Below are 16153 nucleotides of genomic sequence, written 5' to 3'. Positions count from 1 at the left end.
AGAGTAGATAACCACCATTACTCTCATACCAACTGTCCCAGTCCTTCAGCTATAAATTTTCCTACATACATGAACATCTAGATGTACATGGTTTTAGAAGGTGCATTTTCAAACACATAAATGTGATGACACTATATATACTGTTCCGTACTTTTTATTTTACTTAAGATGATGGGGATCTGTTTACGTCACTACACACACATCTACCCTATTCAATGGCTGCATACTACTCCATAATAGATTTATCTTATTTTACCTAACCATTTCCCTATTGAGTGAGGTTTTTCTAACTATTCATAAATTGAAACAATGCTGCAACTAAAATTATAGCATCAACTAGATGCTTGTCAGAAATATATTCAACACCATAATTATTATGGAGGCATATTCTACAGGTAAGATTCCTTTAAAACATGAAATATTACTTAAAAGAATATTTTCTACAATCCTAAAAACAAAGAAAAAATTACATGGAGTGGACAATGAGGAATTTCAATTATTTGCATTTTTTAAATTATTTAAAATCTGCTTCCTTCTTATGTTTGGTAGACTTTCACTTTACAGAGTTGAAGCCTTGTGGAGAAAGTGAAGGTTCCTATGGCCAGTTCTCACCTGGCCCTGGTCAGCTTGCTCACTACACACGTGTGGGCAATACATTGTCACTGACTCTACATAAAGAGCTCCACCCAGTGCTCTGGATGGCTGCAGGAGAGCAGAGACTGGAGTGGTGGCAACTCCAAGGACAGATGGCTGCAGGGGGGGTAGAGAGGCCCAGTGGCAAAGACCCAGCTTGCTACATGCAGACTTGCTCTGACCGGGTGGGATTCTAGTGATAGGCCTGCCACTGCGGGAATAAAGTTGGGTATAACCCTTTCACCCCAAGAATGTTCCACCGTCATTTTTTTTTTCATCTCCACTGAATCCATAAAGTGAACTTGTCCAGGGCTGAAACCCATTAGCAAGACAAGCCTTCATATTTATTTAACAGTATAATTAATGCTTTACAGACCCTCTTAACCTTCCTACTTGTTCCAACATGCCAAAGACTGTTCACCTGGGGACTCGCTGCAGATATGAGTACAGCCCATGGTAAGATTTACACCCTCTCTCCCAGATTTTCAAGGACCAGAGAAAGCTCATCGAATGCCCCAGGAACCACACGTTTTCCAAGACACAGCCCCTTCTCTCAGGGCAAACCCATTCCAGGGTGCCTAATCCTTCCATATAAATCCAAAATAGAAAAACACATTTCACATACTACTTCCCTGAAGTCAGCCTTTACTCCTTGTAACTCTTTGATTAAGTGATTCCTCAACTTTATAAATCCAGAACCTTTTGTTAACATCAAAATATTTTGAGGATCCCACACAATGGTGCGTTAATTTTTATTATCCAATGACCTGGAACAATTTTTATTCAATTTACAGACAATGCTTAAGAGTACGAATCAATCAATGGACACCCTGCAATAACTCTGTAGCTTTTGGTCCAGAACTGCAGCTCTAGAATTCAACATTTCAACTATATCTGGGACTTCATTCCACAATACTCTCTTTCATTGGTATACATGCCCTCCTCCTCAACACAAACTCAGGTCCTTCTGTCTTCATATATGCAACTACTCTAATGATTTATTTATACCACATGCAATTAATTTCTCTCTGCAGTTCTAAGAATGAATGACCTTTTTCTACTTTTGCAGACTTTATCCAATACAATATACTATTTTGGAACTCTTCTGCCTCCACTCTTCTTTGGTTTCTTTTCCTGGCACTAAACCTTTCTGACAGTAGCTCTCAACCTATTTAAGACTCCATTCACTGTTGGGTAAATGCCATCAGTGGTATACCTTACAATGCAGTAATTCTCTACTACCTGGCACTATTCCTCAACATAAGAGTTTTGCTCCATTACCTGTAATTTTCCTGGCCTAACCAGTCACTGAATTTCTATTTATTCCTCTTGCTGTCTATAAAATGGCAATAAACAAAGTACGTGTATTATCACCTACACCTGTTGCATGTGTAGTCATTGTTTCCTCCAATCCAACAGCAATTCCTTGAAGGTTATTCCCTTATTTTAATCATCTCTCCAAAGAGCAGAGCACCAAGCTTAAAACCATCACTTCAAATACCTTCTAACACTTTGTAGGTACTTGAAATGTCAAAATCCCCAAACCACAAGAAGAGAACACTATTTTGCAGGATGCTAAATAGGGATGGGATAAAAGAAACATTACTTAATTAAAAGTTTATGAAATACTAAATAAAGTTAACAGATTTATTTGTAGAACTTCATAGAGGAGTAGGATTAAAGATGGCGGCATGAGAGGAGTGACAGAGGCTTCCTCCTAAAACCGGACACAATTAGAAAATTTAATTGGCACAACTAATCCCGAGAGAGCAACAGGAAAGAGGATGCGTCAGACTGCACACACCTGGAGAAAAGAGCAGACCTCAGCAAACGGGCTAACGTACCAGAGCTGTGGCTCTGAGGGACCCCAGCCCTTCCCCCACCCCAGCTCACCGGCGGGAGGAAGAGAAACGGAGCAGGGAGGGAGTGGAAGGCTTGGGTCCGCTGAATACCTAGCTCCAGAGATCTGCTCTGGGAGCACAAACCTACATTTCATGGTGCTTTCATGAGACTCGAATGACTACTAGGTTGGAAAGTTAATACAGGTGGGTTCCTGGGGAGACTGGGATTCTGGCTGCTTGTGGAAAGCAGGGATCCATATCTGGCTGCTCTGGGACAAAAGCTTATACCTGTGTGACTGGCCCACTGGCTCAGGCAGTGTAGACAGGCACAGGAGCCAGGAGGTGGGGAACAGCTCTTTCCTACACCCAGGCACCAGTACCGCTCCCCTGCGACCCCCAACATTGCTTCAGGGGCTGAGCAACTCCAGAAGAGCTTCTGGACACTAGAGGGCGCCATATACAAACATGAAACGCCAAAGGAACCTTGTCCAGAGTAAAATAATTAATACAACTCCCGAGAAAGATTTAAATGATATGGACCTCGTGACTCTTACTGAAAGGGAGTTCAAAATAAAAATCATCAACATTCTAAAGGAGGTATGGAAAGACATCCAAGAACTCAGGAAAGTATTCAGGTCGGAGATCCAATCGCTGAAGAGCACGATGGCGGGTATTAAAAGCAGGTTGTATACAGTGGAGGAGACAATAAATGAAATAGAAACTAGAGAAGAGGAATACAAAGAAGCTGAGGCACAGAGAGAAAAAAGGATCTCTAAGAATGAAAGAATATTGAGAGAACTGTGTGACCAATCCAAAAGGAACAATATTTGCATTATAGGGATACCAGAAGAAGAAGAGAGAGAGAAAGGGATAGAAATTGTCTTTGAGGAGGTAGTTGCTGAGGACTTCCCCAATCTGGGGAAGGACATAGTCTCTCAGGCCATGGAGATCCACAGATCTCCCAACACAAGGGACCCAAGGAAGACAACACCAAGACATACAGTAATTAAAATGGCAAAGATCAAGGATAAGGACAGACTGCTAAAAGCAGCCAGAGAGAGAAATAACATCACATACAAAGGAAAGCCTATCAGGCTAACATCAGACTTTTCAGCAGAAACCTTACAGGCCAGAAGGGAGAGGCATGATGTATTTAATGCCATGAAGCAGAAGGGCCTGGAACCAAAATTACTTTATCTGGCAAGATTATCATTTAAATTTGAAGGAGGGATTAAACAATTTCCAGATAAGCAAAAGCTGAGAGAATTCACCTTCCACAAACCATCTCTACAGTCTATTTTTGAGGGAGTGCTATAGAAGGAAGTGTTCCTAAGGTTGAATAGCTGTCACCAGAGGTAATAAAAACACAGTGAAGTAAAACAGCTAATTACGAAGCAAATGCAAAATTTAATCAACTATCCTCAAAGTCAATCAAGGGATAGACAAAAAGTACAGAATTTGATATCTAATATATAAAGAATGAAGGAGGAAGAAAAAGGAGGAGAAATAGAAAAGAACCTTTAGATTGTGTTTGTAACAGCATAGTGAGTTAAGTTAGACTCTTAGATAGTAAGGAAAGTAACCTGGAACCTTTGGTAACCACGAATCTAAAGCCTGAAATGGCAATAAGTACATACCGATTGATAATCACCCTAAATGTAAATGGACTGAATGCACCAATCAAAAGACACAGAGTAACAAAATGGATAAAAAAACAAGACCCATCTATATGCTGCTTACAAGAGACTCACCTCAAACCCAAAGACATGCACAGACTAAAAGTCAAGAGATTGAAAAAGATATTTCATGCAAACAATAGGGAGAAAAAAGCAGGTGTTGCAGTGCTAGTATCAGACAAAATGGACTTCAAAACAGAGAAAGTAATAGGAGATAAAGAAGGACATTATATAATTATAAAGGGCTCAGTCCAACAAGAGGATATAACCATTATAAATATATATGCACCCAACACAGGAGCCCCAGCATATGTGAAACAAATACTAACAGAACTAAAGGAGGAAATAGAATGCAATGCATTCATTTTAGGAGACTTCAACACACCATTCACTCCAAAGGACAGATCCACCAGACAGAAAATAAGTAAGGACACAGAGGCACTGAACAACACAATAGAACAGATGGACCTAATAGACATCTATAGAACTCTACACCCAAAAGCAACAGGATACACATTCTTCTCAAGTGCACATGGAACATTCTCCAGAATAGACCACATACCATACTAGGCCACAACAAGAGCCTCAGTAAATTCAAAACATTGAAATTCTACCAACCAACTTTTCAGACCACAAAGGTATAAAACTAGAAATAAATTGTACAAGGAAAGCAAAAAGCCTCACAAACACATGAAGGCTTAACAACACGCTACTAAACAGTCAATGGATCAATGATCAAATTAAAATGGAGATCCAGCAACATATGGAAATAAATGACAACAACAACACAAAGCCCCAACTTCTGTGGGATGCAATGAAAGCAGTCTTAAGAGGAAAGTGTATAGCAATCCAGGCATATTTAAAGAAGGAAGAACAAACCCAAATGAATAGTCTGACGTCACAATTATCAAAATTGGAAAAAGAAGAACAAATGAGGCCTAAAGTCAGCAGAAGGAGGGACATAATAAAGATCAGAGAAGAAATAAATAAAATTGAGAAAAATAAAACATTAGAAAAAACCAATGAAACCAAGAGCTGGTTCTTTGAGAAAATAAACAAAATAGATAAGCCTCTAGCCAAACTTATTAAGAGAAAAAGAGAATCAACACACATCAACAGAATCAGAAACGAGAAAGGAAACACCACGACGGACCCCACAGAAATACAAAGAATTATTAGAGACTACTATGAAAACCTATATGCTAAGAAGCTGGAAAACCTGAAAGAAATGGACAACCTCCTAGAAAAATACAACCTTCCAAGACTGACCAAGGAAGAAACACAAAATTTAAACAAACCAATTACCAGCAAAGAAATTGAGTGGTAATCAAAAACCTACCCAAGAACAAAACCCCCAGGCCAGATGGATTTACTCAGAATTTTATCACACATACAGAGAAGAAATAATTCCCATTCTCCTTAAAGTTTTCCAAAAAAAAGAAGAGGAGGGAATACTCCCAAACTCATTCTATGAAGCCAACATCAAGCTAATACCAAAACCAGGCAAAGACCTCACCAAAAAAGAAAATTATTACAGACCAATATCCCTGATGAACTTAGATACAAAAATACTCAACAAAATATTAGCAAACCAAATACAAAAATACATCAAAAGGATCATACACCATGACCAAGTGGGATTCATCCCAGGGATGCAAGGATGCCACAACATCCGAAAATCCATCAACGTCATCCACCACATAAACAAAAAGGACAAAAACCACATGATCATCTCCATAAACGCTGAAAAAGGATTCGACAAAATTCAACATACATTCATGATAAAAACTCTCAACAAAATGGGTATAGAGGGCAGGTACCTCAACATAATAAAGGCCATATATGATAAACCCACAGCCAATATCATACTAAACAGTGAAAAGCTGAAAGCTTTTCCTCTGAGATCAGGAACAAGACAGGGATACCCACTATCCCCACTGTTATTCAACATAGTACTGGAGTTCTTAGCCACGGCAATTAGACAAAACAAAGAAATACAAGGAATCCAAACTGGTAAAGAAAAAGTCAAACTGTCACTATTTGCAGATGACATGATATTGTACATAAAAAACCCTAAAGACTCCACTCCAAAACTACTAGAACTGATATCGAATACAGCAAAGTTGCAGGATACAAAATTAACACACAGAAATCTGTGGCTTTCCTATACACTAACAACGAACTAATAGAAAGAGAAATCAGGAAAACAATTCCATTCACAATTGCATCAAAAATAATAAAATACTTAGGAATAAACCTTACCAAGGAAGTGAAAGACCTATACCCTGAAAACTATAAGACACTCTTAAGAGAAATTAAAGAGAACACTAACAAATGGAAACTCATCCCATGCTCTTGGCTAGGAAGAATTAATATCGTCAAAATGGCCATCCTGCCCAAAGCAATATACAGATTTGATGCAATCCCTATCAAATTACCAACAACATTCTTCAACGAACTAGAACAAATAGTTCAAAAACTCCTATGGAAACACCAAAGACCCTAAATAGCCAAAGCAGTCCTGAGAAGGAAGAATAAAGTTGGGGGGATCTCACACCCCAACTTCAAGCTCTACTACAAAGCCATAGTAATCAAGACAGTTTGGTACTGGCACAAGAACAGAGCCACAGACCAGTGGAACAGAATAGAGACCCCAGATATTAACCCAAACATTTATGGTCAGTTAATATACGATAAGGGAGCCATGGACATACAAAGGGGAAATGACAGCCTCTTCAACAGCTGGTGTTGGCAAAACTGGACAGCTACATGGAAGATAATGAAACTGGATCATTGTCTAACCCCATACACAAAAGTAAATTCGAAATGGATCAAAGACCTGAATGTAAGTCATGAAACCATAAAACTCTTAGAAAAAAACAAAGGCAAAAATCTCTTGGATGTAAACATGAACAACTTCTTCATGAACATATATCTCCCCGGGCAAGGGAAACAAAAGCAAAAATGAACAAGTGGGACTATATCAAGCTAAAAAGCTTCTGTACAGCAAAGGACACCATCAATAAAACAAAAAGGTACCTACAGTATGAGAGAATATATTCATAAATGACAGATCCAATAAAGGGTTGACATCCAAAATATATAAAGAGCTCCCGCACCTCAACAAACAAAAAGCAAACAATCCAATTAAAAAATGGGCAGAGGAGCTGAACAGACAGTTCTCCAAAGAAGAAATTCAGATGGCCAACAGACACACGAAAAGATGTTCCATGTCGCTTGTCATCAGAGAAATGCAAATTAAAACCACAATGAGATATCACCTCACACCAGCAAGGATCGCCACCATCCAAAAGACAAACAACAAATGTTGGCAAGGTTGCGGAGAAAGGGGAACCCTCCTACACTGCTGGTGGGAATGCAAATTAGTTCAACCATTGTGGAAAGCAGTATGGAGCTTCCTCAAGAAGCTCAAAATAGAAATACCATTTGACCCAGGAATTCCTGGTGCACCCCTATGTTTATTGCAGAACTATTTACAATAGCCAAGATATGGAAGCAACCTACATGTCCACCAGTAGATGAATGGATAAAGAAGATGTGGTACATATACACAATGGAATATTACTCAGCCCTAAGAAAAAAGCAGATCCTACCATTTGCAACAATATGGATGGACCTAGAGGGTATTATGCTCAGTGAAATAAGCCAGGTGGAGAAAGACGAGTACCAAATGATTTCACTCACATGTGGAGTATAAGAACCTAGAAAAACTGAAGGAACAAAACAGCAGCAGAATCACAGAACCCAAGAATGGACTAACGGTTACCAAAGGGAAAGGGACTGGACAGGAGGGGTGGGAAGGGAGGTATAAAGGCAGGTCAAAAGAAAGGGGGCCTTATGATTAGCATATATAATGGGGGGGTGTAGGGAGGGATGTGCAACACAGAGAAGACAAGTAGTGAGTCTACAGCATCTTACCACGCTGATGAACAGTGACTGTAATGAGGTTTGGGGGGGGGGGACTTGGTAAGGGGGGCAGTCTAGTAACCATAATGTTCTTCATGTAATTGTAGATTAATGATAATAAAATGAGAAAAAAAAAAAAAGAACCTCATAGAATCTTTAGTTTTGCCAATTGTGAATCTCCATGTGCAGAATTGCTCCAACCTGTGTGTATAAAACTCTTTTCTACCTCTACTGCTCATTGCCAGCACGTGTTAAATTCTCCCTTTCCAGGGAACACAATTGAGGAAATGCTTATTAAGCAATTCATTTTTTTCTTTCACAACTACTTTATATCCAGTATGACTTCTAAGGATGAGCTAACAGTACTGGTTTTATGGTTTATCCTAGCAGCCAATCTCAGTATTCCTCAGTTACCCACAAAGCCATCAGACAATATAATTACATAAAACTTTTAAGGATTCAAGTTCCAAAATACTTTTAAATAGCATGCCAATCACTACTTTTAAATATGACCTCATTTACAAAAGTTTCATTTATATATACCATCGGATCAGAAGGGTATAACCCAATCTTCCAGGGATGGTGTCTAGAGGCATTCAGAATGGTCCAGTTTGACCTACTGTCATAGGCTATCCTACAATATAGACTCTAACAAAACTAGGTTCTCCCATACCTCTGGTAATAGTATTGTTTACCTTTATACCAAGAAGGTTGGGGAAAACATGAAAATCACATGTGTTATGTGCCCAGGTCAACTCTGAGGTTTTTGTGCTGTGAGACCTAGTTCTTAAGCATTGTCTAAAATGAAAGAAACATGTCAACAGGGCCTAGGGTGGTTCCAAGTCTGTAATAGGATCACCCATGCTTTCCTTACTGAGGAGAAGAAAATTGTGTTGAAGACACAAGTACAGAATCCGACAGCTAAATTTAAGTATGAAGCATTTTTCGGTAATAAAAAAAAAATCAAGAAAAAACAAAAGGGAACTCCGTGTTTATAAAAAAAAACAGCAAAATTATTCAAAACTATGGGTAGCATAAATGACACTCACCAAAACCAAAAGTGGTACAAATAAAAAAGGACAAAGTATATTCCAAAGAACCAAGAATAAGAAGATAAATCTGGAAAACAGATACACTGTTCTTCTCTGGGAAGTTCGTAACTGTTATCAGCCCACTGAAGGTCCCAAGAAGTCCTCCAATAAAAAATGCCAGTTCAGTATTGTCTAATCTGTTGCTTACCAAATTTAACCACCGGAACTTTTTTTTTCTGATTAACACTATTAACAACCCAAAACAATCTGATAAACTTGGAAGTTTTATCAGCGTATTTAAATGGAAAACGCATTATCACAGAATTATCAGCCTTCACTTTTCTGTTTCAACATTTGCATGCTGAAACAATAATCCTTTAGAAAAACCTGAGTAGGCAGCAGGCAAACAGAAGGTAAATCTCTAAATTTTCCCATCTTAATTTCATTCCCACTCAATTTCTCTGCCTAGAAATTTTACTTCAATGATTAAGATGTGGGAGGAAATCAAGAGCAACTCTTGTTTTCTTTATCAGTTAACTTTCAAGGTTTACCTTAAGGAGGAAACAAATTCTGTACCCTACTCCTGAAATCATGCAAAACTCTGGTCTGAGTTAAAAGCCAGAACCTTGGAAATGTCTCCAATACCAGTTATTTATTCTTTATAACCCGACAGTTTCCTTAGCAGTAAACCCTATGAGGTGGGGATGGTGGCTATAGGAAAAACTCCAAACATCTAGCCTCCACCCTAAAAGCCTCGCCCTTATCTGAACCTTTTCTAAACCAGATTTGAATTTTTTTCTTTTGTAGTACTTTTGACTTTTTTTTACCCCTGGAACAACATGATAAAATGACCTGCAACCAGAAAGCCAAGTACTTGACTAGACACACAATTCCTTGTTCAGGAAAAGTTAATTACCACAGGAAGCACACTGGAGATTAACCAGTTTGCAAATTCACTACTTCACAGCTCCAAACTAAATTATGTGTTTCCTCAAAAACCACTCTACAAACAAGACATAGCAAAAGTATAACTGATTTTAAAGTCAGCTCTACTCTATTTCAGCAAGCCATTTATAGGTGTTTCTGTTTTGGGGTGTGGTTTTTTTTTGATCTGCTTTAAATTTAAATCTGCTCCACATTTTCAGAAACTGAAATTAGCATAAAGTTAAATACAGGAAAAATTTACACTAATGAGTACAATCCACCTCCTGCTCAGTTCTTCCTGCAAAAGGCTAACAAAGAATTAAATCTCCCAGATAGCTTCAATTCAGTTACAATCACACTTCCCTTTAAAAAGTGTTATTTCTTCCAGGGGTGTAAAATCAGTTGTAAATTTCAACAAGGTACAACACAGTTCTTTTTACTGATAAGGCCAAGTCAATACCAATTTTACAGCGTATCAGTCATTTTAGATACAATTCTGTCACTCCCTTTTACTAACACTTTCAGGTAATATTAAAACACCTGTCTCAAAGCGTGCAATAATAGGGCTTAACTTCATGTTTTAACTGTTTTAGGTAAAACATTCATTAAATACTTTAAACCAATATTTTTCATAAGTATTTTAAATGGGTGCGAGTGACAAATGATCGATGATCTACCGCCACAGTCACTTTCGGACCTCTGTCACCAGACGATAGGGTGTAAGCCCGTTTACCAAGTTATTGATTAGCAATGGTTTCTGTTGAGACAGGGGGTGGCAGGAAGTAGTAAGATCATGTGTAAAGCCATTGTCGTAGCTCTAGCTATAGTTGTATTTTCTGTTGGGCCTGCCCGAAATAGAGCAACTAAAAATAAGTATTTTTAAAAAAATAAATCCGAGAATAATGCAAGATAAGTTCGAGAGACCTCACATGATGTTCCACAGGTTGCCTCACTCACCTGGTGGGCTCTCTAGAAGGCATCCCTCTCCACACCTCAATTCCCTCAGACGTCTCTCCTTTTTCAATACACATTTTTCTTCCCTCTAGGTTCCCTTCTCCGCGCGAAGCCGCCCCATTTGCCCCCAAAGTCCCCTGTTGGGCCCGCCCTCCTCTCAGGTGCTCTCCCAGGTGTACCCCCGCCCCCGCTCGCGCCCCCAGCACCCAGACTTCACACTCTCCACACTCCCGCTCCCTCCGGCGCCTCACTTCAGCAACGCCCGCAACACGCCCCCCGACCGCGGTCCCCTTACCGCACATGATGCCGGACGCACAGTCCACACGGCGAACGCAGAACAGCGGGCGAGGCCGGGAGCGCGCACACACTAGTCTCCGGGGCGATCGGCGGGCTTGGGGGCCAGGAGGACGCCAACACGACTCCCCTGGGGATGCGACTGCGGAGCCAACGACACCTTCTCGGCCTCCCGGGCTCGCCAGCAACTGCCACCGGGCTCCGCCCCTCGGCGCGCAGCGCGCCGCCGCCGCCGCCTTCTGCAGGTCCCATTGGGTGTCATCCGCGCCGCTCACACGCAGATCCCGCCTCCCCGCACCGCCCCCGGGCCCACGCAGGCGCTGGCCTGCTGGCAGCGGAGACGTGGCACTCGCCCGCGGCCGGATCCGCCTGTGGTTCCTGGAGCCGCTTGGCCCCCGGGCAAACAGCAGGAGGGACCGTGCCAACGGGGAGGAAGAAACTCGGTGGCAGGCAGAGAATGACGGAACGATAAGGAAAAAGGAGGATGGGATTTTAGACAAGCCAGGCGCCCAGTGTTGTCCAAGGCCCCAGGCTCCGGCACCCCACTAAGAGCGGAAAGAGAAGGAAGGAAGCAGGAGGCCTCAAAAGGGATCCTGGGGGGCAAACAGACAAGTCAGGGTGGAAAAGAGTCATGAGGCTGAAGAAAATTACAAAGAACTGAATGAGGTGAGGGGAGCAAAGTACCAAAATTCTTGCCTGCAAAGCGCCACTGAGGTTTGGCCAGTCTCTGGTGGCAGGCAGTCAGTCAGTTCCTACTTAGGCTCAATGTAACATGCTCGGCCTCCAAAAGCCCTGCGCACCCCATTATTCCCAAAACCATCCAATGCTTCCCTAACCCCCAATTTTTTTGCAGTAGACAGTTGGGAGAGAACGTAAGGCTCAACAATCCAACACCATAGGCTTAAAGGCTACTGGCCCAGACTTCCAACACCCACCTGAAAGGACTGTAGGAATTGCCTAGGTTTGACACCCTTACATTTGACTCATGAAAGATTCTGTGAATTAATGCACCTTTGCTGCCAAAAGAGACGTAATCAGCGAAAGATGATGTTTCTGAGAATTTATTACCTGAGCATTTGGTTTACGGAGGTTTAAGTGGTATCTTCAGTCAAACGTAGATGGTTATCATAACTCAATTAATAGCTCTATACTAGAAAAAAATAAAAATTTGCATGGCATATAGAACATGGCATGGACTTCTGACACCGGATGTCTGGTCTTAACCTCACATTACTGCTTTCCTCCTACTCCACCTTCCAGCCCTTGAAAATCCAACACATGTTAGCCAGTTTTCCAGCTGGACCAACATTCTCAAATCTTTTGCACACATTGATTACTGTTGGTGGAATCCCCACCTCACCTCTACTTAAATGCCAGCTCTTGGGGAAAACCTATTTTGTCTCCCCAGACAGACTTAAGGATGTGCATTAACCTTTCATTCTTTGAGCTTCCCCCTTTAAAGCAATATGCTTTGGTATTGTATTACTTTTTGTGTATTTCCCTCTAGGCTAAGTTTCTTGAGGCTAGAACAAGTCCTTGCATACCCAACACCTAGTGTAAACCCTAGCACAAAGTAAAGGACCAAAAATGTTTTTGAATGGGTGAAAAAAAGCCATACGTTCTTAGCAGAATTGACTTTCCATGGCTGGTTATATTAGAAAAAGGCTTTTCAATTTTTTCTAGAGGGGAAGAAAAATGCCTTATCACTGGCCTCAAAAGAAGCTGGAATATGTCATATTTAACATAAGTTATTTCTAACTTGAAAGACCTTTAATATTTCAGGCCCTTAAATAGGTCCTTAAATCACACAAAGTTAAAATAAACAGTGAGCTGTTACATAAACAACACATTTCTTAATTCAAGAGGCAAAATTCTCTGTAGATATACACCTTAGACACAGAACCCTCATCTAAGAGGTTCTGGTAAGACCTCAGTGATATTGCCAAGAAGTCAAGGTATGGTTCCAATGTTTGAACAATACCTTCATGCACTGCAAGCAAACCTGGCACTGCCACAAAGAAAATGCCAGTAGTATCACCAGATTTATCATGCTTAAACTATAGTCTATTGAACCCCTTGCTTTTTTGTGCTGCTTGTTACTCCACCATCACTATCAGTTTGTCCTGTCCATCTGCATTCTACAGGTATTTTGGAAGGTGCTTATGCACCAGTGAAGAGGAAGAAACTTTGAAGGCCAGTATTTTCCCAACCCGACCTTAAACAAACTCACCAAACCCTCCACAACAAAGAGCCCTTTGTAACCACAAACCAGTCAAGACACTGACAAGGAAGAACTTTGTTTTATCTGACCCCCATCTATATGGAGCTTTGCCTTAGCTGGACCTTTGGGAACATGGACTGGAGGAGAAGAAAATAAATGACCTATGAAGAAAAGTGAACTTCTGGGTCTAATTTAAGCATCTAAGAAAATGGAAATGATTTTCTCTCCTGCAAAATTCTAAACTAACTAAGCTTAGAAAAAAGTAATGATGGTAAAGGATGTCATTCATCATTTTTTCTGTAAGTCCATCCCTGTTCACAGATTAGTCCTATTAAATCTGATGGCTCTCAGTCTACTTGCCATGCAGCCTGATGGGCCCTTGGGCCATCAGGGCTTCCAGTTGCCATTTCTAAAGAAATAGCTTTATCAGGTTTGTAAATGTCCCCTCCCCATGCTTGTAACTTTTTGTTATTCCCTATCTGAATTCCAATTATAAACAACACTAACGTGATTCAAATAAAAAATGCCTAGGTACAAACATCCAAATAGAAATGAGTAAGTCCTGGGGATGTATAGGATGGTGACTATATTAAGTAATAGTTAAATATATTTGAAAGTTGCTAAGAGAGTAGATAGATCTTTTAAGTTCTCATCACACTACAAAAAATTGATAATGTAGTGACAGATATTAATAAGACTATATATACTGATATCTATACATATATCAATCACTATATTGTACACTTGAAACTAATGTGTGTCATTATTTCTCAAAAAAAATCCAGTGCATAACAAGAATATGGAGAGCAGAGGCATATATGTCCCACTTTTTAGGGAGTTTTGTGGAGAAATGTACCCCAGTGGAGAGAGAAGACTGTAGTATATATCAAAAAAAACAAAAAGCAAAAAACGGGTTGAGCCACTAAGGCCCATTAGACATCAGAAGAAATGAACACAAGAACAAATGGCACCAGCCAGGGCCTCAGAAAGACCCTTTAAATGAAACCCTTTGGTTCCACCAGTTCCCTAACTCATCCAATAAATCTTCACTCTAGAGTGACCTTCCAGAAACACAAATCTGATCCTGTTTCTTCCTGCTTTCAATACAGGGGTAGCCTTCACATGCAGAACTATGTCCAGACACCAATGTACACAACACACATGGTTAGTCACGATCTCATTCCTGCCAGTGTGTTAGCATCATTTCCCACCACTCTGTTCAAGTCCCCTGGTCTAGCTATCCGAACTACTGTCAGTTCCCTAAAAAAGGACTTGCGATCTCAAACTTTTCCATCTTTTTTGCATTTGTTTTTTGAAAAAAAGCATTAACAAGGGAACCAGATGTTAAATAGTTAGGGCTTGACTATAGAGGACAAGTCACAAAATGGGATTTTAAAGGAACCAGAAAGTTCCCTTGTCTAAAATTACCTTCACTCCTTACCACATTTCCTAAACTCCACCTGTACATGTGTTACACAGAACACATCCCCCTCCCCCAAGAGATCTACATTAAGTCATTATCATCTACAGTGAAACTATAGGGTTACTTTTCACTTGGGTACCAGATGTGAAAGGTCACTAAGGAAATGCAAGTTTTGATGGGATAGGACAAAAGACTGACCCCCTTGGAGGAAGAAGGAATTGTCCAGCAGTCAGCCTTTGGACTTGAACTATAAACACCAGCTCATCCCTTGTTCTCCAGCCTGACAGACAACCCTGCAGATTTTGGACTTGCCAGTCTCCATAATTGCATGAGACAATATTTTGAAACAAACGTTTCTTTCAATCTCTCTCTCTGTATATATATGTGTGTGTTATACATATATGTCCTATACATACATATATATTCTATATATACATGGTTATGTTTCTCTGGAGAACCTTAATATATCTACTTAGTGTTGATCTTACTGATTTCCTCAATGGCGAATATATTTATTTACATTTCTAGAGGATATAACTTTCAATGATATAACAAAAATCCACCCAAACTAGCCAAAAAAGGGGATTTATTGACTAATGTAATTGGAAAGGACAGGGATACAGCTTCAGGCCCATCTATATCTAAAGACACAAACAATGTTATCAGAAATCTGATTCTCTATCTTAATGCACAGGGAAATGACCCTCAAACGGCTCTGAAATCACATCTTAGCAGCTTGTAGTTGAAGGAAAAGCTATTCCTATATTCCAATTCTGTATATTCTAGGCAAGGATTTTGGTCAGTCCAGTGTGACATATGCCCCTCTCCTGTGGCAAAGAGGACAAGCCACGGTGATTGGACAGTTCCATCAGAGTCACAGAGCCCTTTTCTTTAAAGGAAATGGGAAGGTGTCATAAAAGAATGAAGGAGAAACACCAAGGAGACACATGTCCATGATCAGGTGAGAGGCCTTGAATGACCCACCAGGAAACCTCAGGCTTGAGAACAAAGGATGCTGAAGCCAACTAGAATACACTCCCCACTACTACTCTTTAGGGTGCCTCCAAATTCTCCCAGTAGGCAGAACCTGGGGCAGAGTTTTCCAGTTCTGCTAGAAAGAAATCATCAACAATTGGATATCATGAGATTAACTGGCCCTCTGTACTATTTCTGTGCTGCAGGTTGTGATCAGAGCCAGAATAGAGGTGGACCACTCAGGGAGCTGCCTA

The 16153-nt window shown here is 40.4% G+C and overlaps 1 protein-coding gene across 2 annotated transcripts in view; it reads right to left on the bottom strand.

Annotated features, from left to right (window-relative positions):
* Nucleotides 1–11813, bottom strand: part of GFPT1 (glutamine--fructose-6-phosphate transaminase 1) — a 75853-nt gene extending 64040 nt beyond the window's left edge. The window contains exon 1 of one of the 2 annotated variants that reach the window (XM_036998087.2): nt 11282–11813. In XM_036998087.2, coding sequence (XP_036853982.1) covers nt 11282–11288 — 7 coding nt within the window. In that variant the 5' untranslated portion in view covers nt 11289–11813. The remainder of the gene's footprint in view (nt 1–11281) is intronic. The other variant, XM_036998088.2, reaches the window with a different exon arrangement.
* Nucleotides 11814–16153: the final 4340 nt, after the last annotated feature.

The sequence above is a fragment of the Manis javanica genome, chromosome 1 (genome assembly GCF_040802235.1).
Source record: "Manis javanica isolate MJ-LG chromosome 1, MJ_LKY, whole genome shotgun sequence".
Classification (NCBI taxonomy): Eukaryota; Metazoa; Chordata; class Mammalia; order Pholidota; family Manidae; genus Manis; species Manis javanica.
The sequence above is the reverse complement of the archived record's forward strand: the minus strand, read 5'-3'. Positions and strand labels throughout refer to the sequence as shown.